This window comes from Rhinatrema bivittatum, chromosome 3 (genome assembly GCF_901001135.1).
Source record: "Rhinatrema bivittatum chromosome 3, aRhiBiv1.1, whole genome shotgun sequence".
Classification (NCBI taxonomy): Eukaryota; Metazoa; Chordata; class Amphibia; order Gymnophiona; family Rhinatrematidae; genus Rhinatrema; species Rhinatrema bivittatum.
In genome coordinates, this window is record NC_042617.1 from 123363055 (window position 1) to 123390906 (window position 27852).

At 44.3% G+C, this 27852-nt stretch overlaps 1 protein-coding gene across 1 annotated transcript in view; it reads left to right on the forward strand.

The window, feature by feature from the left end:
* Nucleotides 1-27852, forward strand: part of CCT4 (chaperonin containing TCP1 subunit 4) — a 100903-nt gene that overhangs the window by 55925 nt on the left and 17126 nt on the right. The window contains exons 8-12 of the mRNA XM_029593695.1: nt 13290-13429; nt 21597-21693; nt 22481-22591; nt 22670-22800; nt 22905-23139. Coding sequence (XP_029449555.1) covers nt 13290-13429; nt 21597-21693; nt 22481-22591; nt 22670-22800; nt 22905-23139 — 714 coding nt within the window. The remainder of the gene's footprint in view (nt 1-13289; nt 13430-21596; nt 21694-22480; nt 22592-22669; nt 22801-22904; nt 23140-27852) is intronic.

Consider the following 27852-nt stretch of genomic DNA (forward strand, 5'->3'; position numbering starts at 1 on the left):
TGACGCAGGAGCGAATGTGCAAGTTACAGGCTCAAGTTCGAGGATTGTTGGCCAAACAGGAACTGATAGTTTGGGACTATCTACAAGTATTGGGTTCAATGACATCCACGTTGGAGTTGGTTCCTTGGGCTTTCGCTCCTATGCGTCCATTACAGTCCGCATTGCTCTCCCGCTGGAACCCAGTTTCCGAAGACTTTCATCTTCCGTTGCCATTGACCCAGGTTGCTCGGTACAGCCTGGATTGGTGGTTGTGTCCCACCAACTTGAGTCGCGGGGTGCCGCTGGAGATCCCGTCTTGGACGATAGTCACTACGGACGCCAGCCTATACGGCTGGGGAGCTGTCTGTCGGCGGAAGTCTGTGCAGGGGCAATGGTCCCCGGAGGAGGCATCGTGGTCCATCAATCGTCTAGAGACCAGAGCAGTTCGTTTAGCTCTGCAGGCTTTTCTCCCGCTAGTTCGTGGGAAGGCTGTCAGGATACTGTCAGACAATGCGACCACGGTGGCATATATCAATCGTCAAGGAGGAACCAGGAGTCAACCAGTCGCGGCCGAAGCTCGGCTCTTAATCGCATGGGCGGAGGAACATCTGGACAGCATAGCGGCCTCTCACATCGCCGGGGTGGAGAATGTTCATGCGGATTTTCTCAGTCGCAATCCCCTGGACCCCAGAGAGTGGGAGCTCGCGGAAGAGGCGTATTGTCTCATTTGTCTTCGGTGGGGATCTCCCGCCTTCGATCTGATGGCAACTTACAAGAATGCGAAAGCTCCTCGTTTCTTTGCTCGTCGCAGAGAGACTGCAGCAGAGGACATGGACGCTCTAGCATTGCCGTGGCCGACGGATGTGCTTCTGTATGTGTTTCCTCCCTGGCCACTCATCGGCAGGGTGTTACGGCGAATAGAGTCGCACCCGGCAAGAGTGGTGCTCGTCATCCCGGAATGGCCTCGTCACCCGTGGTTTGCGGACCTATTGAACCTGGCGGTGGAGGAGCCCCTCCGCTTTCCGTGTGTTCCGGATCTTCTACAGCAAGGTCCCGTTTGTTTCGACCAGGTAGACCGCTTCTGTCTAGCGGCATGATTTTTGAGAGGAGAAGGCTGAAGGCCAGAGGTTATTCGGATGCAGTGGTAACCACCCTCTTACGGTCCCGCAAAACTTCTACGTCTTTAGCTTATGTGCGGGTTTGGAGAGTGTTTGAGACGTGGTGTGTGGCGCGTGACATGGGGCCTACTCGCACATCTGTGCCCGAGGTTTTAAGGTTTCTCCAGGACGGCTTGGCAAAAGGCCTCTCGTGTAGTTTGCTACGGGTTCAGGTAGCGGCTCTGACGTCATTGCGAGGGCTGGTCCACGGGGTGCCTTTGTCTTCGCATCTGGATGTTCTCCGATTTCTTTGGGGGGCTAAACATTTACGGCCTCCGTTACGTAACCCTTGTCCTTCCTGGTGTTAAAAGCGTTGTGTGCCGCTCCTTTTGAGCCCCTTCGCAAGTCTACCTTGAAAGATTTGACTCTGAAGGTGGTCTTCTTGGTAGCCATGGTATCGGCAAGACGGGTCTCTGAGCTTCAAGCACTGTCTTGTCGAGAACCTTTTTTGCGAATATCGGATACGGGGGTGTCTCTTCATACGGTTCCTTCATTTCTCCCGAAGGTAGTTTCTGCTTTTCATCTCAATCAGACGGTCGAGCTGCCTTCGTTTTCGGATTTGGATAGGGCGGATCCTTTGTCTAGGGATTTGCACAGATTGGATGTCAATCGGGCACTGTTGTATTACCTGGAGGTTACGAATACTTTCCGCGTCTCAGACCATTTGTTTGTGCTTTGGAGTGGACCTCGTAGAGGTAATGCGGCTTCTAAGACTACGATTGCTTGCTGGTTGAAGGAGGCTATCTGTTCTGCATATCTAATGCAGGGTAAGGCTTTCCCAATGGGTGTCAAGGCGCATTCTACGCGTTCCCAGGATACGTCCTGGGCGGAGTGCCACCATATATCCCCAGAGGAGATTTGTAGGGCGGCGACATGGAAGTCCTTACATACTTTCGGATTTTGGTGCAGGGGTGCTCAGAGCGGGACTCTCAGGATCCCATCCCATGTGAGGTAGCTCTGGTACATCCCAGGAGTCTGGACTGATCCGGACCATTTACTCTGCAAGGCCATAGGATAGTCCGTGCTGTTGAAGGCTCTGATCATTTGTCCTATATCCTGTTATCGTTGGCTCGGGTTCCCATTTGGGGGTTTGTTGAGCTGGTTCTTGTTGTTAGGTTACTGTATATAGTTTGGTGTATTAGTTGGGTTTTATCCTGCTTTGACATTAAGTAATACTGCCAGACTATAGGTGGCACCAGCCTAGATAAGGCGGAGTTTTGGTTGTAAACTTCTGTCTCCATCTGCTAGAGGAGGGGCAAAACCCAGGAGTCTGGACTGATCTGTGGTACTACAGGAACGAAAATTATCAAAGGTAAGACCTAATTTTCTTTTATGCCTTCCCTTTGTTGAACAAATAGGACCCAGGGGCTTTGGAGACGCATTTCTTCCCTCCCTAAAAAGGACAAAAAAAAAACCCAGCTGTGAACGGAGGTCTGCTTGCTCAGTGGCTATGAATCGCTGCAGTGATTCAACACTGGGTTTGGTCTTTGGGGATGGCGTTTTTGTATTCCCCCAGTAAGTTTGGGGAAAGTTTTGTATGTTTTGCCCAGGAACTGTGTTCTTACGGTGGACAGGCATAAGCAAAATGGCGCCATCAGGGGAGTGCAGGAGAAAAACTGCACCTTGCACTAACTGCCATAATAACTGCAGGCAGGCAGTGCATCTAGAGTATGTAAGGTCTGTTCCATGGCCCAGTGTGAGTTGTTGAATTTATGATCCTTATACAATCCCAAATAAAACTGCCTGTGGTTGATGTACTAGTTGAATTTATAATCCAAACAAAAAATAACCTCCCAACCTAATCGCAGCTGTGGGAGGACCTGGCTGTTAAACATCTCTACCAAGCAACTTTTAGTTTCCGTTTCACAGAGGAGAAAAAAATTGATGTGCAACACTTCATCTTTCATTATATTTATTAGAGATAAAATTCTACATGGCTATGGCACAGTTCTATTAATCTGATCTTCCCCCTTAGCTTCTGGGGCTCATCCCTAATATGTTTCATTAATTTAGGGTCTACTGCCAATTATTTATTGTCCCATTGTAACCAAGTCCGAATACTGAAGCAACACCCATTTTTTGTACATACTAGGTGTCATCAATTATATCATGCTAGTTGTCAGTTGCAAAGTCTGATGCAACATTGCACAATCCATCCTTCAAGTCAGCATGTAGCCCGTTCCGTATTTTGACAACAAGGTGTCCAAACAAAATCTAACAGTACATTCACTTCTTGAGATAACAGCAACTCAGAACACATGCTTGCTAAACTGTACAAAATCTAAAATGTTTTTTTATATTAATCCACTGTGCTTTTCCAAATAGCCAATCCATCAAATTATAGAGACTTTTAAGAACCCAGAAAAAAGTAATTCCCTGTACATACCCAGATCAGTCCAAACTCCTCGGTTTTGCCTTCCCTCCAGCAGATGGAAACTGAGACAGTTTTACTGACATTCCCACTTAAGAAGTACCACCTGCAGCTCCTTAGTATTTCTCTGTCTCCAGCAGATGGTGCAGATGTAAAACCTGCAGTCTCAGATTAGGGGAAAAAAGAAAAAAACCTCAAACATCCAGGTTTGCTTGCCTCCCAGGGGGTCGTTAGGTCCTGTTGGGGCTATCCCGCCAGGGTTTGTGAGGCGGACAACCAGTGAGTTGGAGACCCTTTGTTGCTCGGTCCTTTGTCACCGGACAGGGTTGAAAGCTGGAGGTTCTAGTTCCCAACCCTGCAGGAGGAACAGAGCCTGCTGCTGGTCAAGGGAAGTGTTGATTTTTCTTTGATTCCCTGGTTTTTTTTTGGTTTTTTTTAAAGACTAAGGAAAGGAAGGGGTTGCCGTGGGACAGCAAGCTTTGCCCTGGTTCTTCCTCACAGATGATCAGGCGGCTCTACTCTTAGTTTTCCATTCTTCTGGAGGTGTTTTTTGTTTTTTTTTTTACTTTGCCGCAGCTTGGCTCCACGTTTCCATGCCGCGCAGGTTGTGCTGGTCTGTGGAGAAGCGCACATGTCTCTCCCTTGAGGGCTGATGCTCTCGATGTGTCTCTGAGGAGAGGGCACCTCAGGGAGGGTGAAAGTTGCTTCGGCCATATTTTTGTGCATTGGAGTGGTGCAAAAAAAGGGGCATTAAAGCGTCAAGAGCCATGGTTGTGAGGTGGTTGAAAGAGGCTATTAGCTCTGTGTATATTTGTCAAGGTCGCCCTGTTCCGGCGGGTTAAGAGCGCATTCTACCCGTTCCCAGCAGCCTCCTGGGCCGAGCGTCAGCAAGTTTTGCCGCAAGAGATCTGTAGGTTGGCTACTTGGAAATCATTGCACACTTTTGCCAGGCATTACTGTTTGGATGTCCAGGTTCCAGAAGCCATGGGCTTTGGTGAAAATGTGCTTCGAGCGGGACACTTACAATCCTACCCCATTTAGGGAAACTATGGTCCATCCCAGGAGTCTCGATTGATCTGGGTACATACAGGGAAAGAAAAATTGGTTCTTACCTGCTAATTTTCGTCCCTGTAGTACCACAATACAACTGCACACTGAGAATAACAGTTTTCAACTGAATGAAGCTTTGTGCAACATGAGATGCTTTACTCACGGGACCTCACTCTTATTAGCTAATTTGTTATAAAATGAAAGTTTATAAGGACATGTATTTAGTCTTATGGTGACATTTAATAATAAAAATAATAGTGGAAAATTTAATACAGTTGAGCCAATGGGTTAATATTAAACATAAAACAATCATACTGATGCGATTAAAAATAAATAAAAAATAAAATTAACTAAAACACGCTAATGTCTGTTTAAAACTTTTGTTGTGGGGGAAGCTGGAGAAAGAGGAGAGGAGGGTTGTCCAGTACCGATAGCAACAGCACAGCTAGAGAAAAAAAAACTGCAGATTCTGCCTACCCAGCTGGAGCTGATTGTGAGGTGAGCTGGTGACATTTCTCAGGAATGTTTTTTTGGGTCTCAAATACTGTCTTTTACCTATCTCCCTTGAGGGATGGGGAGAAAGAGGAAAGCTAAGATTGTTGCATCCTCACCAGTAGCGTATAAGGGCCCTATGGACTATCATGTACTACGGCTGGTGGAAATGCCAAATGAGGATGGAGTGGGGGCATCATTTGCTGCCTCCTTGAGTCCCGGCGATGGGCTGTCATCTTCTCCATAACCTTTGATGACATCATTAAATGAAGATAAACAGACATTAGAAAATGTACCAGCAAGTGGGGGGGGGGGGGCTCTTGGGAAAGACAGCCCAGACCCAAGGACTGGTCAGGTAACAACTAATCTAGTGTTGCTTATGAGGAGTGAAATTGAAAGTCGGGTTATGGATAGGCAAGGAGTAATGCCTGCCAACCCACCAGACAATGTATCCCTTATAGATTTATGGAAAATATTATCAAAAGTAGACCAAAATGTTTCTCAAATGAACACATTAACATCTACTGTTAATAAAAATAAGTTATTGATTGATGGACAAGTTAAGTTTTCTAATATAGAGAGAGATTTTGGCACCTTGACATCAAAAGTACAGTTGTTACAGGAAACTGAGACAACTCATATAAAGGATAGTTTAATTATCCATAAGGAACTAGAAAATATTGAAAATATGATTAGAATAAAAAATCTACAGTTAGTGAATTTCCCACAAACCCATTTACTCTCAGCAGTGGAAATGTTTGAAAAGTATTTGAAGGAGATCCTTTTATATAATGAAAAGGATTTACCGCTAATTTCAAAAATTTTCTATTTCCCTAAAAGAACTGAGAAAAAAATTGAGAATCAAAATGGGCAAGCTGTTGAAATATCAAGCATTGGGGTAACTACATTTCTTGAAGAATCAGTTGATATAATTGAAAATAGAAATACTTTCTTTCCAACTTGAAACAGATAAAGAGAAAATATTTTAAAATTATTTTCAGTTTAGAGATGTGAATTTTTGCGGACAAAAAGTATATATGTTTCCAGATGTCTCCTTCTGGCCTGTGTGGCCCTGGAGACATTTCCTGTCTCTGAAAAGTAGATTAGTTGCCCTAGGGGCAAATTTTTTTCTTAAATATCCCTGTTTATGTTTTGTAACTTTCAGGGGAAAAGATATAGCTTTTCTGATCCGCATCATTTAGAAACATTTTTGGTTGATAAGAGCATAGGAGATGGAAGAGACCAATAAAGAATGTAATAATACCCTCTTCTCTTTCTCTGTGATTAATTTCTTTTTACCATATTTGTAAACAAATATGTTTATTTGAACTTCCCCCAATTATGGATTTTGAATGCAGTTATTATGGATTATTTGTTATAATTATGTAATTTTATGTTAAACATTTTTTTAATGAAAATTTAAAGTATAAAAAAAAAATCTTGTTGCAACTGTGATAGGTGAGTAACAATTTGGTTTTGAACTTATTAAAAAATAAAAAAAATAAAAATATGTATAGCATAAGGAATAATAAAAAGAAATAAACTCGCCCTATTTATTCACGATGAGTTGTTTTTTATACTTTCTTCCATTATTTTAGTGCTACGTCTGCATGCATGGGCTATGTTTAGACAAATTGAGGATTCTTAAATAATTGTTGTACCCTTGCTTTGAACTCCCAACATTGATTCTTTTGGAGCACCTTTAAAAGCATGTAAATTATGTCTGTCTCCAGTTATTGATTTAGTCTTGGGTAAGGGATTCAGATAAGTCTTGCACTAAAATATAGTTAAACAAATCTAGCGTCATGTGGCAAGAACTTACATTATGCTGCCTCTCAGCTAAAAAAAAATAAAATTATGAAGGCAGGCAATACGGCTTAACAAAACGCTATTACAATTTGTAATTTGTACTTAAATACCAGAACATTTTATCTGAATCAACCGCTAGACATATCTAGTAATTTTTAATAATATGTTGCATATAGTTTCAGAACGGAGGCAAAGGGTTTACGAGCTTTGTCCACCCAAGAATGCTCTTTATTATGTTGATTTTTAAACAGATAGCCTCGTACATGAAATTAAGAAGTACTTACAACAGTGTATCGTCAGAATGAGCACATAACGACTTCTGCCAAAAGCAGAAGTAGAACTCTTCTTGCTTCCACTTGTAAGCCCTATATACCTTAAATTTGAAATAACTTTATTCCTCCGTCAAACACTTACATGGACAGACGGGAGGAGTCAAATGTATTATTTGCAAAATTTCATTTAATTTATGCTTACTGCTTTCTTTCTTAAAAACTTATACTCTACAAGAGATCACTTATTATCAATGATCTTAATCTCAAAGGCAAGAAAATAAAAAATAAAACTAAAAAATCAATAACAAAAAACAGCAATTCCTGAAGATACACATTTATTTTATTTATTTATTTATTTATTTGGTGCTTTTTTTATACCGACATTCTTGATAAGGATCAAATCAGATCGGTTTACATGGAACATGGGGAAATAACATTAACATATCCAAGAATAAACGAAAGTTACAATAAAACAGGGGTACTCAAACTGGGAATAAGAGGAGCCAGATGGCAGAAGAATTCGGAACTAAACCATATCAATACAGCAATATTTACAAATGCGGTCCAGGGGGAAGCGATGACTAGAGGGCCTTGGAGTGGGTCTGTAGATGGGGAGGTCCCAGATTAAGGGAAGGCTTGTTGGAATAGCCAAGTCTTCACTTTTTTTCTGAATGTCAGTAGACAGGGTTCTAATCTAAGGTCAGAGGGCATGGAATTCCAAATGTTCGGTGTCGCTGTCGAGAAGGCTCTCTCTTTGGTGGCAGTGTGGATTTGGCTGGGGGGGGGGTGAAACGATCCCTTGTAGGCTTCTCTGATCGGTCTTAGGGACGTGTGTAGAGTGAGTGGGTATTGGATATTGATGGGGGTTTGGTTGTGAACTGATTTGTGAATGATGGTGAGATATTTGTGTAAGATTCTGAAGCTTATAGGAAGCCAATGCAGATTTTTTAGGGTAGGTGTGATGTGGTCTCTACGGTTGGCGTTTGATAAAACGCCAACACATAACTTGAAAACTTAAAAACACATTTTTATTTTAAAAAATGGGAATTTATAATGCTAAATTGTTTATGGAAGTAGTGCTATTCATCTATATAGGGGTTTATTATTCACTTGTAAAGTAATTTCCAACTTATTTGCCTAAAAAATTAAAAATAAAATAATTAAAATGTATAGTTGCTGCAACATTGTCACCATCATTTCAGTGATTTTTATGAATTCCGTTTAATTTTTTTAATTATGAAATATCAAACTTTAAAAAAAAAATCATTTCCATAGATATTCTTGCATGCCTAAATATTTTATTATTTTACTTTCAATTCTTGCGCCCTAGTATGCTGCTCAGTAATTTTTCTTCTAAGCTTAAAAACCACTGGGGTAGATTTTATAAATTTGCGCGAGCGCGTACTTTTGTTCGCGCACCAGGTGCGAACAAAAGTACGCTGGATTTTATAAGATATGCGCGTAGCTTATAAAATCCGGGGTCGGCGCACACAAGGGGGTGCACATTTGTGCAACTTGCGCGCGCCGAGCTCTGCGCGCGCTGCCTGTTCCCTCCCAGGCCGCTCCGAAATTGGAGTGGCCTCGGAGGGAACTTTATTTCCACCCTCCCTTCCCCTACCTAACCCACCCCCCCAGCCCTATCTAAAAACCCCCCTACCTTTGTTGGCAGATTTACGCCTGCTAAAAGCAGGCGTAAATCTGCGCGCGCCAGTGGGCTGCTGGTGCGCCATCACCCGACCCGGGGCTGGTCCGGAGGCCTCGACCATGCCCCCAGGCCGGCGCCACGCCCCCTGACCCTGGACACGCCCCCTCCACCGCCCCTTTTACGAAGCCCCGGGACTTACGTGCGTCCCGGGGCTGTGCGCGCGCCGGCGGCCTATGCAAAATAGGCGCACTGGCGCGCATAAATCCGGCTGGATTTACGCGTGCAGGGCTTTTAAAATCCGGCCCGTTGCTTAGATAAAATAAGCACCATAAGACTGACAGGTAAAATCGGGCTGTGAGTGGCTATTTGTTTTTTACGGATTATGACAAATTCACCTCACGTAACAGATGTTTCTATTTTTAAAGGAATTTGATATAAAAAGTTTATGAATGTTGATACCATGTTTCTATCCGCTATAATATAATAATTTAGATGTGCAGGAACAACTTTGTATCTTCTAACAATGGAAGATTGATTGTGGCTAAACCACTAAGAAAACAAGTGTGATGCTTTACAGGTAGATATAAATGATAACCTCACATTGCACAAAGCTTCATTCAGTTGAAAGCTGTTATTCTCAGCGTGCAGTTGTTTGTGCCTTTGTTTTTGATAAGTGTGCATCTTATTATTTTAAGTTTGGGATTTTGCCATTATATATGTTTATAAATGTGTTTAAGTTAATGATTTGAATTATGTATTTGTCATTTTTTATGTATTTATACATTTTATTTTACTTGTTTTTAATTAAAAATCATTGTTGCCCCTGAGGCAGCTCATTTGAATGAGCGAAACTCGGCCAGAGTCAGGCTCCTACTGCTACTAGATCAATAAAGGAATCTTTTATTCTACCGATCATTGTTTCCTGGTTGCTCTGTGCCACTTTGGATTGGGTTCCGTGTTTCCTGGAAAGTTGAATTTCTGACATCCTTGAACCTAATGGAAACTTATCTTCACATTCCAATCCAAAAGGATTGGCACTTCCTGTGCTTTGAAAATGTCGGCCCAGTACCACAGTTTCTGGCCCTGTCCTTTGGGTTGGCCATGGCCCTAAGGACTTTCTCAAAGGTGATGGGTGGAGGTTGTAGTGACGCTGCACAAGGAAGTTAGTTTATTGTACTTGTATCTGGATGATTGGCTAATAAGAATGAAGTCCCTTCAGGAAAGCATCTCTGCCTCACAGCGAGAATTCAAGTGTTACAAGACTTGGAGTGGATTGTTAATTTTTCAAAGAGCAATCTTCAGCCATCTCTGGAATATCTGGGTGCTTACTTCAATATGGAGGTAGATCGATACGTCTCAGGACATAGAGTTCAGAAGTTGTGTGGTTAAATCCAGATGTTGTAGATAGGCAGGAATCAGACTCTCTGATCTATGGTGGCAGTCTTGGATCTGGGGCCATGGGTGAGAGTGATATGCATCCTCTTCAAAGGTCTTTGTCCTCCAGGTTGAATCCCCAGTTCCAGGATTATTCTGTGAGACTGCTGCTACCAGACTCGGCAAGAGAATCTGGTCTGGTGGCTGATTCGTGTAAAGTCCAACTATGCTACAGCAGTAGCATATATAAATCATCAAGAGGGAACTGAGTCCTAGTTGGAAAATGACTTGCTCCTCCCTTGGGCGGAAAGGAATTTTCAGGCCTTGTCGGCATTTCATATAGCCAGCGCAAACACTGTTCAAGCAGATTTCTTCAATCTGATTCTCACCAGATAGGGACTGCTGGATTTAGATATGATGGTGTCCAGCCAGAATGTAAAGATGAGCAGATTTTTCAGCTGAAAGAAGTGCATTCATGCAGAATTGATGCCCTGGTTCAGGAATGGCCAATGGAAAGGATGTTGGACATTTTTCCTCCTTGGACCATGATAGGCAGACTGTTTCAGAGAATAGCTGTGCATCCAGGGATGGTGTTACTAGTTGCCCCAAATTGGCATTGTTGGTTATGGTATGCATATCTCTGACATCTGCCTTCTAAGGTTCCCTCTCCCAAGGTCTGATGTTTGTCATGAGAATCTGGATTTATTTTGCTTTATGGTTTGGCCCTTAGGAGAGCACGCTTCATAGAAATGATGGCAGAAAAGGACCAAATGATCCACCCAGTCTGCCCAGCAAGCTTAAGCCAGTATCTGCTGCACTGTGCAAGTTACCCCCATGCTTATCAGTTTACCAGTCAGGGCCTTCGGATGCTGTTTGAATCCAATTTCCCTTAACCGTTGCCTTAAAAACAGAGAGCAATGTTGTAGTTGCATCAAAAGTATCAGGATTAGTTATTAAGGAGTAGTAAGCACCGCAACAGCTAGATACTCCCATGTTCATTTGTTCCCCAAACCGTAAAAGTTGGGGCCATTGTTGGTTGCTGTCTGAATCCAATTCCCCTTTTCTCACTCACTGCCATTGAAGCAGAGAGCAATGATGGAGTCGCATTAAGCCTTGATACTGTTATTTGTTAAGGGTAGCAACTGCTACACCAACAAGTTACCCCCATGCACTCTTTTTTTTTTTCTTTATTTCTAGCCTTTAGGGATCCTTCCTTGACTCTTTTCTCCAAGGATGATGGCTACACTCCTGAAAGTTAGGAAATTCTCCACTTTCTTAGCTTGTGTGTGGGTTTGGAGAATTTTTGAGGATTGGTGTTCTGGGTATTTGTGTTCCCCTGGCATAATGCAGATTCCTTTCATTCTGTAATTTTTGCAAGAGTGTCTCTGTAAGGGCTTGGCTGTTAGTACATTAAATGTGCACTTAGCATATGGTGGGGGAGGAGTGGGGGTTGTTTATTTTCTGGTTTTATTTTTATGTATCTTTAAATAAGGATGATTGCCTTTTTTGTATAAATATTTATTCAGCCATTCAATAAAGATTAAATTTAAAAAAAAACACATGGCAGCTCTCTTACTATAGAGGTTGTATTCAAGGTAGACACTGGCTTCTCATTCATATGTTTCTTGGTTCTTGAGGGGCATAAAGCATTTTCGACCTCCACTCTGGATTCTGGTCCTGCCTTGGAATCTGAATCTGGATTTGTCCTTTTTGGCAGAATCACAATTTGCTCCCCTTAAGACTGTTTTCTTGCAACTGCTCACATTAAAGATTGTCTTTCTGGTTGCTATTTGTTCGGCTTGAAGAGTATCTGAATTGCACGCACTTTTTAATAGGGAGCCTTTTTTATTGGTTATGTAAGAAAAGATCCAGATTTGTACGGTTTCCCTCTTTCCTACCGTAAGTGCTTTCAGAAGTCCATTTGAATTGGCCTTCATTTAGCAAATGAGCACATTCTGAAGACTATGCACTCCTGTGTTCCTTAGACTTGAGGAGATATGTTATGATATCTTAAGTTTTCTAGCGCATTCAGGCATTCCGATCATCTTTGTTTTATGTGGTGTAACTTGGAGAATTGAAGCAGTTTCTTATTTATAGTGGCACATTGGATTAAAGAGACAATTACCGCAATTTATGTGGATTCTGGTGCTCCTTTGCCGAAGCAGGTATGAGTTTATTCCACAAGGGCGCAAGCAACTTCATGGGCAGAATTGTGGTTGGTTTCTCCTTTAGAGATCTATAAGTGGTGACTTGGTTGTCTTTGCATACATCTACTAAGCATTTACCGATTGAATGTCAGGGCTAGAAAGGAAGCCATCTTTGCTTCGGTGATGGTGTGAGGGGTTCATGCAGTGTCCTGCCCTATTAGGGAGCAGCTTGGGTACGTCCCATTTTTCTTGCCTGGATTGGTCTGACTGGATGACGTGCATGATCCACCTGTCCTTATTAAAGAAAAGGAAATTATTAGGTAAGTAGTAATTTCTCCTTATACTTCGTTGCAGGTGAGTCATGTTTTATTTACTGTTTGAAAATTCTTCCTTTGTTTTCTACTTTCCTTCTGGAAGTTCATTGGTTACCACTCCTAAACAAAAGTTTAAAAAAAAAAGTTTTGTTTTTTTTTTAATATTGAAATTGCCCACAGTTTAGCTTGTTTACAGGAATACTGGCAGGCTATGTCAGAACAGATGTATGTATATAAGAGGTGAAATCAGGAGCCTGGTGATCTGTCACCTTCTGCTGGTTGACTTGCATAACCCATTTATCTTGCCTGGATTGACTCCACTGTATTCGAGGAAAGGAATTTATCAGGTAAGAAGTAATTTCCCGTTATAATGTGTGAGGAGATGGCTAGGAATGTTCTGGGCATTGCAGAGATGAGATTTAGGACTTGGAGAGACCAGAGAGAATGTTTTTGTAATCAAGATATAAGGAAATGTAGAGATCTCATTCATAATTTCAAGAAAGCTGTGCAAAATCAGGTGATCTTTTGAGAATATTTTTCCTTTTTTTTTTCTATTATCATTAGTACATTGAGCTCAACAATAGCATTTGGCAGCAAATTCATACACTGCCAGTTTCGAGAGAGATCTCTTCTTCAACTTGACCTGCTTTATTTTATTATTTGGGTTCTTTTGTTGCAGATGGATAATCAAATTGTCGTTTCGGATTATGCTCAAATGGACAGAGTACTGCGTGAAGAGAGAGCCTATATCCTAAACTTGGTTAAACAGATTAAGAAAGCTGGTTGCAATGTACTACTCATTCAGAAATCCATTCTCAGGTATGTACAAATGTATTGGCAAAATAGTTACGCCACATGTGTGCTCAATATTTATTATCTTAAAACCTTGGTTGCCTGGTAGATAAACTTTAAAGAAGCCATTTCTAATTTAGGAACATGGAAACATGACAGTAGAAAGGAAATGGCAGGGGGGATGAAGAAAAGAGGATTTATATTCAGACAATAACCAAAAAGGACTGAATTAATTAGTCTGGGTAAACAAGCATGGGTGTAGCTTGCTTGTTACGGTGGTTACTACCCCGAATCAATTAAGCCTGATACTTCACTTGGAATACATATCCAGTGCAGCTCACTGCTTCAACGGCAGGGGGAATGAAGAAAAGATTTATATTCAGACAACAGCCAACAAGGACTGAATTGCACAGGCTGGGTAAACCAATAAGCGTGGGAGTAGCTTGCTTATTGCGGCAGTTACTACCCCTAACCAGTTAAGCTAGATACTTCACTTAGATGCAGCTCCAGCACTACTCTCTACATCAATGGCGGGGGTGGAAGGTAACTAGAACCAAAACGTTGCTAATAAGGGCCAAGAGTAACAGATAAATATGAGAACAAAAAAAGTGTGAAAGCTTGCTGGGCAGACTGGATGGGCCGTTTGGTCTTCTTCTGCCGTCATTTCTATGTTTCTATATATGTTTAAGTATCTGCTTTGCAGATTTCTTCGTTAGAAGTGGAGTGAAGATAATGTTGGTAAAGTTGAAGTGGCTCGAACTTGATGTGCCTTCACTTTGTGAATTTGGAGCTCTGATTTAGTGTAGCAGAACAAAATGCAGTCTGATAACTATGTGGACAGTTTGTTTAGTGACTGAGTCTCCTTGTTTACTGGATTAAATAAAACAGCTGAGATGACTTTCTAAATAAAGCTGCTCTTCTGCAGTCTAGGATATGAAGTGTTTGTTCGTCTATTTAGAATATGATTTGGGAGGGAAAAGAAGGTAGTATAAGTGATTTAAATTAAATTGAGACCACTGTAGGTAGAAGCTTTGAATGTCCTTAGTAATACCCTGTTCTTGAAAATTTGTGTAACTCATTCACTTGAGATGCCAAAGCCACTACTATTAAAAATACTTTCCAAAAAAGATATTTTAGGTCTGCTGTTACTAAAGGCTTTAAAAAAAGATAGTTTCATAAGCTGAGCCAGGACAACTTCAAAATCCACAGTGTAGGTTGATTTTTTATTGGAGGATGCAAGTAATGCAGGCTTTTCATGAGTTTAGCCACCAAAAAGATACTGGGAGGTCCTCCAACGTTTAGTATAAGCATCAAATATCTTCAGTTCAGAATCGTAAACATAACAAGTATTGAAGATTGAGGGAAACTGGACAGAAGAATGGATCCTCATTTTATGTTGTACATCAGATGGAAAAAACTTGCATTTAAAATGTTTGTTTTCTTATAGAAGGTTTTATTGATGCTAGAATAACTTTCTGTATTTCTGAAGGAAGGCTTCTAGCCTGGATTAATGTTCCTTCAATATCCAAGCTGTAAGTGCGAGAGATGGAAGGCTGGGGTGTAGAAAGGGACTCCTTGTGTTGGGTGATCAAGTCTGGGAAAATTTCTGAGTAGATAGGTAGAGCAGCTGCTAGGTTGTGGTGCCAAAAGAGCTATATTTGAAATGGCCAATAAGAATCACTCTTGCTAAAAAAAAGAATTTTTACTGTGCTGACATCTGACCATTCATGTGGTTGAAGGCAGCAACTTAAGGAGTCTGCCAAATTTTCTTTGCCCAGAAAATGAATTACAGTGAAGAGTATTCTCTGAAGAACTGTCACATTTCATGTTTTGCATGTCTCTTGGTAAAGGCTAGCAGTTCCTCTCCTTTAACGTATACCTTGCTACTTGATAGTTTGAACTTGTATTACTTTCCATGATTCAAAAACTTATTTTCATAATGTCCAGTGAGGTCCCTATGAAGTTCAACTGAGTTAAATCCAGGTTTAGTTTTTGAAAATATAATGAAGCCTACTGTTTGAAGAGTTTGCTGAATGAATGAGGTGACAGTCTTTGCTTCCTTCGCGTTCGGGTAGGTCAGTCCCAATGAGTGGGTTAGGCACCTTTGCCAGCAGATGGAAATGGAGCTAAAGCTGACGTCACAGCCATATAGTCCTGCTCTGACATCCGCCTGCCAGTATTCTCCATCTCCGGAAGATGGTGGACATACATTTCCCTTCGGGGGATTGCCTGTGAGTAAAAAAAAAAATGATGAAGAATGAATCGAAAGGAGATTTTAGAAAGTCAAGACATCTGTATAGCACTGCTTGCCTCCTGAGGTGATATCGTGCGATTCCCTCCCTAAGTAGAGTGCCCTTAGTCCAATAGCCTTGACTGCCGTGGAGCAGAAATCCAATAGCGGTTGCAAGCAGAGAGATAGTCTAGGCTTTAGCCCTCCCCCCACCGTAGCCAGGTCCTGTTTTTTTCTCTCAGCCAGGGAAAGCTGGCTACCTAAAAAACAAAAAAAAGGAAAATGTAACAGCGAGAGGAAAACAGGAGAAAGAGTCTATAACTTCGACGTTTGCCTGTATCGCTCATATCTCTGGGGAGTTCGTTGAGGTGAGGAGGTAGTGCAGGCAGGGCAGGTAAGTAACTGTTTGGCTAGGCCTCGCTTCCAGGTTTTTTCCTTTGGTGCACAATAGGCCACAAATTGATTTTGCGCTTTTTTTTTTTTTTTTTTTACTGCGGGAATCTGTGCACTCCTGCGTACCCAGTTGTGCACCCAACTTTGACATCTTTTTTTGGGATGAAATGGCTATAGCACCATTTGCCTTTTGAGAGATACCATGTGGGGCCCTCCCTAAGTAGAGTGCTTCAGTCTGGTAGCCTTGAGGGGCCTGGACCTAAAGTGCGTTTAGTGGTTGCAGGCTGAGAGATGAGGGTTTAGCTCTTTTCTCCCGTAGCGGGGACCTGTTGCTACTCTCAGCCACGGAGTGCTGGGTTCAGGTGAATAATTTTCTTATTAAAAAAAAAAAGAGAGAGAGAAAAAATCATAGGCTAGCCCGCTCACGTCTCTGGAGAGTTCTGTGAGCAGAGGAAACAGTCCAGGCATGGTGGTTGAGCAGCCATGTGGCTAGGCCCCGCTCGCAGGCTTCTTCCTTTCTGAGTGCATGATAGATCGCGAGGCTCTTGCACCCATTTTTTGTGCTGTGGGCTGCTTGGCGTGTGCCCCGTACAACCATTTGTGCGTTCTGCTTAGGTGCCTTGGTTTACTGGGCACCCAGATTGGGCGCCTAGTTGGGTGTGTGGCCTAGGCGCATATTCATGCATGTACATGTGTATGCACACTTTTTGGGTGCCCATTTTGGGCACAGGTTTTATGTGCACATATTCCAGGCACGAGCTTTCACAGTTAAGCTTGCTTATAACTATGGTGCCCGTGGCGAGGAAGCCTAAACACTTATCTATTGTGCTGCGTGGCACTTCAGGGTCATTCAGCCACAGCTTTCTTTAGGCCTGTGTCAGCGCTGCTTGAACGCTCTGGGTGATTTACCCCCTTCTGATTTTGCCGGGCGTGGTCTATCTCTGCAGTCTGTGGGGACTGGGACGGAAGGTAACGCGATGAGGATATCACCTCCTTTTGGTTGATCCATGGACTGAGTCATCACGAGCCACTAGCTCTCAGGACACCATGTTTGAGCCTGTGGGGCTAGGCCTGGAATGGACCGACTTTCTTTTTCTGGGTAGAATTCTTCCAGGGTTAGTAGACGTTTCTACAGGGCTGGTCTTCTGAATCGCCAGTGCCTACTAAGGTTGGTCTGTGTGTTCCAAGTGATCCCCCGTCTGGTACAATGCGGCCTGACTAAATGCAGATGAATCAAAATGATACCGATGACGGTCCCGGTGATGGGGAACATTTTACCCACCTTTGGAGCCAAATCGAACTCTACTCTTTCCTTTTTAGAGATAATTTGCCAAGTTTGGTCTCTGTTATTGAAGACCTTCGGAGTGGCAGGGACTGACTCCTTGAGAAGGCAGAAGAAAGTTCCTATTTTGGTCACCCTATGCAAGGCTTCTTGTTTCTTTCCCTTCTGGTTTGCACTCCAGAAGTGGACTTCTGGAATGGTGGCCAGCCCTCTCAGGCTACTGTCTCGAACAGACCTTTACATCAGGGGCTCATTCTGCAAGAGGATCTGGGGCAATTCTTACGGTTTGGCCCTTTGAAATGGCTTGGCTGTTGAAGCGGAGTTTTTCACCTGCTGCAATTTCTACTTTTCTTTGGACTTCTCTAGCCTAGGTTAGTTTGGAGGGTCTTGAGGCCTGGTATTCTGAGCAAGGTACTTATCCGCTCAAGGTAGATATTCCTTTGATTTTGGAATTTTTACAGGATGACTTGCTTAAGGGTTTGACCCTTAGCACTTTGAAGATTCAAGTCGCAGCTTGTTATAGGGGAAGAGCCATTGGAGGACCTTGTCCTCCCATCCAGATGTGTCTTGTTTCTTGCAGGGAGTTAAACATCTTCACTCCCCATTGCGGCTTCTGGTGCCTCTGTGGGATTTTAAGTTTTTGGTTGGTCTGACTCTTCTACTGCTGCGTACTCTTTCCTTGCAGCTGCTTACCTTGAAGACAGGTTTTCTGGTGGAAAACCACCAGACAAGTGGAAAGCAAGACACACCAACAGAGAATTCCAAATAATACAGAGGTGTGTCAGATCAGATGAATCATCTACAGGCACAAAAACCGTAGTAGAGTAGGAAAGGTATTTATTCACTCAGTATAATTATCAGGCAGATGTATCTTGCATTTGAAAGCAATGAGGCAATTAATTGTAATAGCCTTTCAGCTGATAGATCACTGGAGTCTCCCATCCATCGACCTGCTGGCCACATCTCACAATGCGAAGGTTCCCTGATTCTGTGTGTGCGGAGTCTCCTGGTGGAGACCCCCCTGTGCCTCCCACTGTACAGGGACCTGCTACAGCAGGGCCCGGTCCTTCACAAGGATTCAACTCGATTCTGTCTTACAGTCTGGCCCTTGAGTGGGATCTTCTGATGAAACGAGGATATTCTGTGGCAGTAATTGCCACCTTACTCCACGCTCGGAAGTTCTCCACCTCCCTAGCATATGTTTAAGGTTTATTATCATTTATATACCATTGTCTCAGCAAGCCTTCACAGCGGTTTACAATACAAATAAATAGACAGTAAAGAAATTACAATTCAATCATACGGGTCTGGAGAGTATTTGAGGCCTGATGCGAGGAACGCTGTGTCCCCCCTTGGGCGGTCAAAATCCCACTAATTCTGGAATTTTTGCAGGATGGCTTGAATAAAGGTTTGACCCTTATCTCCTTGAAGGTCCAGGTAGCAGCGCTTTCCTGTTTCAGGGGCGAGGTGAACGGAACCTGCCTGTCAGCCTATCTGGACGTGGCCGGTTCCTTTGTGGAATCTTAATCTAGTGTTAGAATTTTTGGCAGGGCCCTCCTTTCAGCCGCTGCACAGTCTTTCCTTGCGTTTATTAACTTTGTAAACGGTGTTCCTGGTGGCTATATGCTCAGCATGTCGCATCTCTGAATTATAGGTATTGTCGTGTCAGGAACCATTCCTCCGGATGACTCCAGGAGCGTTAGAGCTTCGTATTGTTCCATCCTTCTTATCCAAGGTAATCTCGGAGTTTCATTTGAATCAGTCCATTTTGTTGCCATCTCTAGATAAGCTCAATGATGCAGAAGAATAACACCTCCTCCGTTACTTGGATGTCAGTAGACTTGGGTGTGATATCTGGAAGTTTCAGAACTGGTCCGAAAGACGGACTGCCTGTTTGTCCTTCACGGTGGAAGGAAGCTGGGCGTACCAGCTTTGTGGGCTGCCATAGCTTGCCATAAGGAGGTGTCACGGGAGCCTATGTAGAGGCAGGAAAGCAATTACCTTTTCAGGTTAATGCTCATTCCACTAGAGCTCAGGTGGTCTCATGGGCAGAAGCTAGACTGCTGTCTCCTGTCGATATCTGCTGAGTGGCGACATGGTCCTCCTTACATACCTTCTCCAGGTTCTATCGCCTGGATAAGAACATAAGAAAAATGCCATACTGGGTCAGACCAAGGGTCCATCAAGCCCAGCATCCTGTTTCCAACAGTGGCCAATCCAGGCCATAAGAACCTGGCAAGTACCCAAAAACTAAGTCTATTCCATGTAACCATTGCTAATGGCAGTGACTATTCTCTAAGTGAACTTAATAGCAGGTAATGGACTTCTCCTCCAAGAACTTATCCAATCCTTTTTTAAACAAAGCTATATTAACTGCACTAACCACATCCTCTGGCAACAAATTCCAGAGTTTAATTGTGTGTTGAGTAAAAAAGAACTTTCTCCGATTAGTTTTAAATGTGCCCCATGCTAACTTCATGGAGTGCCCCCTAGTCTTTCTACTATCCGAAAGAGTAAATAACCGATTCACATCTACCCGTTCTAGACCTCTCATGATTTTAAACACCTCTATCATATCCCCCCTCAGTCGTCTCTTCTGCAAGCTGAAAAGTCCTAACCTCTTTAGTCTTTCCTCATAGGGGAGTTGTTCCATTCCCCTTATCATTTTGGTAGCCTTTCTCTGTACCTTCTCCATCGCAATTATATCTTTTTTGAGATGTGGCGACCAGAATTGTACACAGTATTCAAGGTGCGGTCTCACCATGGAGCGATACAGAGGCATTATGACATTTTCCGTTTTATTCACCATTCCCTTTCTAATAATTCCCAACATTCTGTTTGCTTTTTTGACTGCTGCAGCACACTGTACCGATGATTTCAATGTGTTATCCACTATGACACCTAGATCTCTTTCTTGGGTTGTAGCACCTAATATGGAACCCAACATTGTGTAATTATAGCATGGGTTATTTTTCCCTATATGCATCACCTTGCACTTATCCACATTAAATTTCATCTGCCATTTGGATGCCCAATTTTCCAGTCTCACAAGGGCTTCCTGCAATTTATCACAATCTGCTTGTGATTTAACTACTCTGAACAATTTTGTGTCATCTGCAAATTTGATTCTCACTCGTCGTATTTCTTTCCAGATCATTTATAAATATATTGAAAAGTAAGGGTCCCAATACAGATCCCTGAGGCACTCCACTGTCCACTCCCTTCCACTGAGAAAATTGCCCATTTAATCCTACTCTCTGTTTCCTGTCTTTTAGCCAGTTTGCAATCCACAAAAGGACATCGCCACCTATCCCATGACTTTTTACTTTTCCTAGAAGCCTCTCATGAGGAACTTTGTCAAACGCCTTCTGAAAATCCAGGTATACTGTATCTACCGGTTCACCTTTATCCACATGTTTATTAACTCCTTCAAAAAAGTGAAGCAGATTTGTGAGGCAAGACTTGCCCTGGGTAAAGCCATGCTGACTTTGTTCCATTAAACCATGTCTTTCTATATGTTTGTTTAGAACACTTTCCACTATTTTTCCTGGCACTGAAGTCAGGCTACCCAGTCTGTAGTTTCCCGGATGTACAGACGTACAGATGTACAGACCCAAGAGGATTCAGCCTTTGCAAGGGTGGTGTTAACCGGACCATGAGCAGCCTCCCACCCCGATCGGGAGTAGCTTTTGTACATCCCATTGGTCCTGAGTCCACCTGGCTACATGCTAGGAAATGGAGAAATTACCTTCCTGATAATTTTATATTCCTTAGTGTAGACAGATGGACTTGGCATCCTGCCCATGGCTACCCAAGAACGGTGCCAAGGATTCACCTGTGGAGTGGATATCGATTCTAAGAGATTACGAGTAAGCCGTCATCTAATCCCTAGATCAGGACATCTATATTCTTACTGGGGTTCAATGTTTATAATTGGTTGAGTACAATTATGATTATCTGTTTTTAATCATATTTTAAATCAAGTTTTTTTCAATAGTATGTCCACAGTGGCTTTTGAAGAGAATATTGAAGGCCTGAGGTCACTTCAGGGGTGTATCTGAGGTGATGTCAGATTTGAAATCTAACTCTGTCCCCATCTGCTGGCAGGGGAGCATAACCCATTGGTCCTGAGTCCATCTGTCTACACTAAGGAAAACAAAATTATCAGGTAAGTAATTTCTCCATTTTGTGTCTGTGATAAAAACAAGGAGCACACAAAAATAAGATAATCTCTCTTGTTAATTGGGTTCAGATCTGTGTGTTCAGTGTTGCCTTGCAATTTTTTCTAGGGATGCCCTCAGTGATCTGGCTTTGCATTTTCTGAATAAAATGAAGATCATGGTGATCAAAGATATTGAAAGAGAAGATATTGAATTTATCTGTAAGGTAAGACCATGCATTCATTTTATAGTTTTATCTCACTTTTCATATCCACAGCTGGGTACTTGAATGTTTTGTGTACTTGCATTTTTTTTTCCATAAAAATGGAATTAAATATCCAGTTTTGTGAAAATAAAGAACTCAAGAAAAATTGATTCTTTTCTTCTTTAACTTATATTTTAGTGTGGAAAAATTTGGGGCCAGCCTGGTGGTTCGGTGTTGGTGCTGTGCATTGCCATACAGAGGATTGGGTTTGATTCCTAGCTCAGGTCTTACGCTCCCCAGATGGGCTAGGGATGCTGCAGAGGCAATCGCAACAACTTTTAGCCAGAAATAAGGCTCATGATTTGAGGGTTCACTGCATTGGCTGGACTAAGTAAGGGGAGGAAACCATAAAATAAGGGGGTCAACTCCCTAGGTAGATAGGTTCATACAGTCAGATCTCAGCTGTGACTCCGATTTGAGAGAGAAGCCTAAAGATCCAGGAGGAAACTGGGTAAAAAAAAAACTGCTACATCTTCATTATACATGTTAGATTTAATAGAACATTGAGACACTAATTGCATGCATGTGTATATGTGTATGTATATATTATTAGGAACACTTGTTCTTAATTCTTGCAGTTTTAAACCACATAAAAGCTGAAAGATTTTTTTCTGTACTGTTCTATTTTAAATTCTGCAGTTTAACTGTGGTATATGTTGTATTCTGCTCTTATGTTTCTAGTCTCATTTTGAAAAATCAGAATGATCTATTGCCAGCAATTGATATAAAGTATATTAATATTTTTCAGACAATCGGAACCAAACCAATTGCACATATTGAGCAGTTCACACCTGATATGTTGGGATCTGCTGAGCTGGCAGAGGAGGTCAGCTTAAATGGTTCTGGCAAGCTGGTGAAGGTAAGGTTGCATTCTGCCAGTCATTAAGTAGCAAACTCTTGTCTTTCATAGTCTGATTGTAGTATTTCTGTGCCATAGATCACAGGCTGTACAAACCCTGGAAAAACTGTTACTATTGTGGTTCGTGGATCCAACAAACTAGTGATCGAAGAAGCTGAGCGTTCCATTCACGATGCTCTGTGTGTCATTCGCTGCTTAGTGAAAAAAAGGTATATCATAGTATAGAATAACACAATTTTGTACTGAACATGTTTTCCTTCCAAAAACCATTTTGTATTCAGCCAGCTCTTTTTCCACATGTTTTGAATTTCAGAGCTCTGATTGCAGGCGGTGGTGCTCCAGAAATAGAACTGGCCCTTCGTTTGAATGAATACTCACGTACATTGAGTGGTATGGACTCCTACTGTGTCCGGGCCTTTGGGGATGCCCTTGAAATCATTCCTTCTACTCTGGCAGAAAATGCAGGCCTTAACCCTATTTCCACTGTAACGGAACTGAGAAACAGGCATGCCCAAGGAGAGAAAACTGCTGGCATTAATGTGCGAAAGGTAACATCTGCCAACGACTGTTAAGAAATTAGATTTGCAATTTGGTAATTTGTCTTTAAAAAGCATGATGATGATTTCAAAGATCAAGAGAATCTACCAACAATTTTTAAACTTATGTAACATTTCTGTAGCTTGCTGACACTTAAAATCACACTGAAGACTTCTACTCAGTCATTAAGGTAGATCAGAGCCAAGAGCATGGGTCATTTTAGAAAACAGTAATTCCTTGTACGTACCCAGATCAGAAAATCTGTAAAGGCCAATCAAAAAAAAAATAACCAGGTGGATTTACACACAACTCTCAATTAACATAAATATATATTTCCTGAACATACCCAGATCAGTCCAGACAAGCGGGTTTTATTCATCCGTACCAGCAGACTGAGGTAGAGAACAAAACTTTGGGCACTGCCACAAATACTAGAGTGCCACCTGCAGTTCCTCAGTATTTCTCTACCTCCAGCAGATGGTAGAGGTGCTAACCCTGCAGTCCTAACTGGATATTTTAAGGAAAATTGCTCCCCGAGGTGACAGGCTCCTGCAAGAAGGGTCATCCCTTGAGTTAAGCCAGGCGAATGGGGGATTGGATGCCCCTGGCCAGCTTCAGCCTTGGACCCCTGACAGCCAGTGGTCTGGTTCCCTCGGGGGGCCCGAAGCCCCGCCGCCTGCCCAGGAGAGGGAAGTACCCTTACTTTTATTTTGTGCTTTCCTGTGTGTCTGGGCCTTTCAACATTTATTGTAAAAAAAAAAAAAAAAAATCACCGGCAGCTGGTTTTTTTTTTTTTTTGCAACAGCCGCATCTAAGCAGGTTGTGCGGCCTAGTAGGCTGAATGCAATAGCAGAAGCATGTGGCAGGCTGTGTGGCCTGGCAGGCTGGGCGGCCTGGCTGGCTGAAATCCTTGGCGAGATCGTCGGGTGCAGGCCGGGCAGTAAGTGGGCGGATCGGGGGATCATTCGGAGTGATCCTGGTCGGGACAGATTCACTCCGGTGGGGGCTGGCTGTACTCCCGAATGAGCCGTGCGGCTTTCAGTCGCAGCAGCGGCCTATTCACTGCGCCGGTGGGAAATTCTCGGGGCAGTACGCCCTCTTCAGGGCCACAATCAGGGCCACGTGGAAGTGCGGCAAGCATAGGATTGCCTGTTTGGATTTTTATTTTGCCTTGCTTTGTCTCTTGGTGCTTGTTATAACAAACAGGCAGCTCAGAGAGACCTGCAGGGCCTGTGGTAGCCTGTCAGTCTGTCTGAATGACCACCTCCTCTGCACGGAGTGTGCTGGGAAGGGGGGGGGGGTCTGAAAGGCAAGCAAAGCCGCGGAGGCATTCGCGAACTGCGGTGGTGGTGCTGGGATCACAGGAGGGGAGTGGCTATGACCACAGAAGCAGAGCCGGATAGGGGGGCTTCTTCCCCGGGGGGGGGGGGGGGTCCGTCCCCCCCCCCCCCCGCCGCTGCTGCTGCTGCTCCTGTCTCCCCGCCGCTGCTCCTGTCTCCCATGGATCGACCTAGGGAAAAAGGTCCAGATGTCTCAGGCCCTAGCAGCCCCAAGCACCGTTCGGGGACCCCGGGGGGGAGGGGGGTTTTCGCCCGAATTCGTACTTTTACTGCACGAGGCCTTCTTGGCTAGGCGCAGGTAAGTGTGGTGTCACAGAAGGCCCGACGGGTTCGGCAAAGCGGGGGAAGGTCACCCCTAAAGGTTCCGTGGACCCACAAACTCTGCCTCCCGAGGTATGGCTAGAACTCAGAAGATTCGGACGAATCTAAGTAGGAGGATGAGGTCTCTTCGGAGGCCGATCAGGATGGGGACCCGATTGGGGGTCCCCCTCTAGACCCAGGGGACTCTAAAATTGAACAGGGGCCCTTGAAGGGTCCGGAGGCTGAAGGCGATTGATCTGCGGGTGATCCGGCTTTTCAAGAGAGAGGAGCTTCGCCCGCTTATACCTCAGGTGTTGGAGGAGCTGGGGATTAAGCTTACCCTGGAGGATTCAGATGCGGAAGGGGTTAATTCGGTTCTGGATGGCCTACGGAGACCCCCCAGCACTTTCCTAATTCCAAAGAAAATCCAGAAATTGATCAACCGAGAGTGGGATTCCCCCAACTCGAGTCTGCGAGTTGGCAGAGCGATGTCCAAGCTTTGTCCGCTTCTGCAGGACCATCTCTACGTTCTCAAGCTCCCAAAGGTGGATGTGGCTGTTTCAGCAGTCACTAAGAAGACCACTATTCCAGTGGCTGGAGCTTCCACTCTGAAGGATGTTCAGGATTGGAAGTTGGTAGTGCATCTCAAACGAGCTTTTGAGGTCCTGGGGCTCGGCCTGCGGCGGCAGTATGTGCAAGGGTGATGCAGCGGGCCTGTTTGTGTTGGGCCCAGAAGCCAGAGGAGCAGTTGGCCACCGGGACTCTTTCCCCAGTCCAGGCGGCCCGCCTGGAGGCAGGGGTTGTCTATGGCGCGGATGCCTTGTATGACCTGGTGAGAACCACGGCCCGCGCTATGGTGTCGGTGGTGGTGTCCAGACGACACTTGTGGCTACGCAACTAGTCAACGGATCTGTCATCAAAATTGCAGCTCTGTAATCTGCCCTTTCAGGGGAAACTGCTGTTGGGTGAGGACCTCGATCGTATAAAGGAAAAAAAAGAAGACAGTAGTTTATTCAGGTTTTCTTTTAAGTTAATTTACATTAAAAAAAACAAAACAAAACCAGACTCAGAAGGAGAGCATCCTTCAGCTTCCCAGGGGCTTGGCAGGTCCTGAGGGGACCATCCCCCCCTGATGTGTGAGGCAGCTGCGGCTAAAGGTCGAGGACCCTTCTTTTACCACAGTGCAGCAGAGCTTGGGGTGATACCGGGGAGTCCGGATCACTCACCCCAGCAGGACCAGGACCTACGAACGGGACGGGGGGGGAGCGGTTTTTTTTTTGGCTAACCAGTTTTGTTTTTTCGTTCTTCCCTGGGCTCTCCTTTTCCTTCTCTGCCGTGGCGGTCAGGGAGCGTTTGATATTTTATTGCCGTCGTTTTGCTGTTTAAAAGAAAAAAAAATGTTTCCTTTTCCTGGCTCTCTCATGCCACGCAGAGCGTCGTGCCGAGCTTGCAGCTCCAGTCGCGCGTGCGCCTCCCGAGAGATGGGCTGTGTTCAGTCTGCATCCCTGGAGGCGAGAGAACCTCCGAGGCCACCAGGGGGGGTTGTTCTTCGTGGGAGGTCGGTGTCGCTCGCATTTGGAGACCTGCTGGCTCCTTCCTCCAGGCCGTTCCCGCTGAGTGCGGGAACCAGCGCCATTTTAGGCTCCTTCACCGTGGCGACTCAATTTGCGATGGGGGAGGGGAATCTCCCGCCCCCGCTGTCTCCCCAACAGCCTGCTCCGTGGCCTAAATCTCCTGTGATTTTCAGATTCAAATGCACAGGGGATGATACGGGGACGGATTCTGATGGATCTTCATCTTCGTTTTCTTCAGACTTTATTTTATTAATGCATAAGGCCTTTAGGGCCAGGAAGGCCAGTAAAAAGCAGTCTGTTAACACGGTGAATTTCTGTGCACCACTCTCTAAGGCCAAAAAGCGACCCCGGTCTGAGGGACATGGGGGGGGGGGGTCCTCAAAAACAAAGCGCCCCTTAAGGACTATAGCACCACAGGTTGATTCGGACACGTCCTCAAACACAGAGACCCGGATGGTCAGGACCTACCAGCCCAGCCCCCGAGGGGGGTGGAGGGCAAGGGGAACCAGCAAAGAGTGCTGCTCGGGAGTTGACCCTAAAGTGGTCTGCCTGTTCCGAAAAGAGGATCTTGGACCCCCTCATTCCTGCCATTTTGGGGGAATTGGGGATAGAGGCGCCTCAGGAAGAGTCTCGCTTAGGATCTATGGACCCTGTGTTTTTGGGCCTGAGGGGTCCTCCTTCGTCTTTCCCTTTCCATTTCTCGGCTACGGACCTGCTATTCAGAGAATGGGACACCCAAGATTTGGGGTTGAAGGTCACAAAGGCAATAGACAAGCTTTATATTCTGCCAGAGGAGGCTTTGGAGATTCTTCGAGTTCCAAAGGTGGATGCAGCATTGTCCACGGTCACAAAAAAAGACTACTATACCAGTCACGGGGACCACGGCCCTCAAGGATCTGCAGGATCAGAAGCTGGAACTGCAGCTTAAGAAGATCTTTGAGGTCTCTGTGCTGGGAGTCAGAGCAGCGATGTGTAGTAATTTTGCTTTGGGAGCAGGGCTCCGCTGGGTGCAACAGTTACAGGCCAACGAATCTCTGAGGGAGAAGCTCTTCAGGCAGGGCGCCTCGACGCGGTGGTAGCTTATAGTGCGGATGACCTTTTATGGATGTCCGTTCGGTCCATGGTCTCCGCTGTCTCGGCATGTAGATTATTGTGGTTATGAAACTGGTCTGCGGATGTTTCTTCCAAATCCCAGTTGGGTTCCCTGCCTTTCTAAGGGCAAGCTGCTGTTTGGAAAGGAGCTGGAAGACATGATTCAGTCCTTGGGCGAGAATAAGGTTCATCGGCCACCAGAAGACAGACCAAGGTCAAAAAGATCTTTTTCTTCTAGGTCCCGCTTTCGTGGGGGTCGAAGATCTCGAGCGCCTGAACGCCCACGTCTTCCTTTCAGCAGAATGCTGGCAAGCAGCAGTCATGGTCTCAGCCCTTTCGTGGGCGACGTTTCAGTAGACCTGGTACCTCCCAGTCTACCCAAGGCGGTAAATCTTCACTATAATGGGCAGCCGGTCCA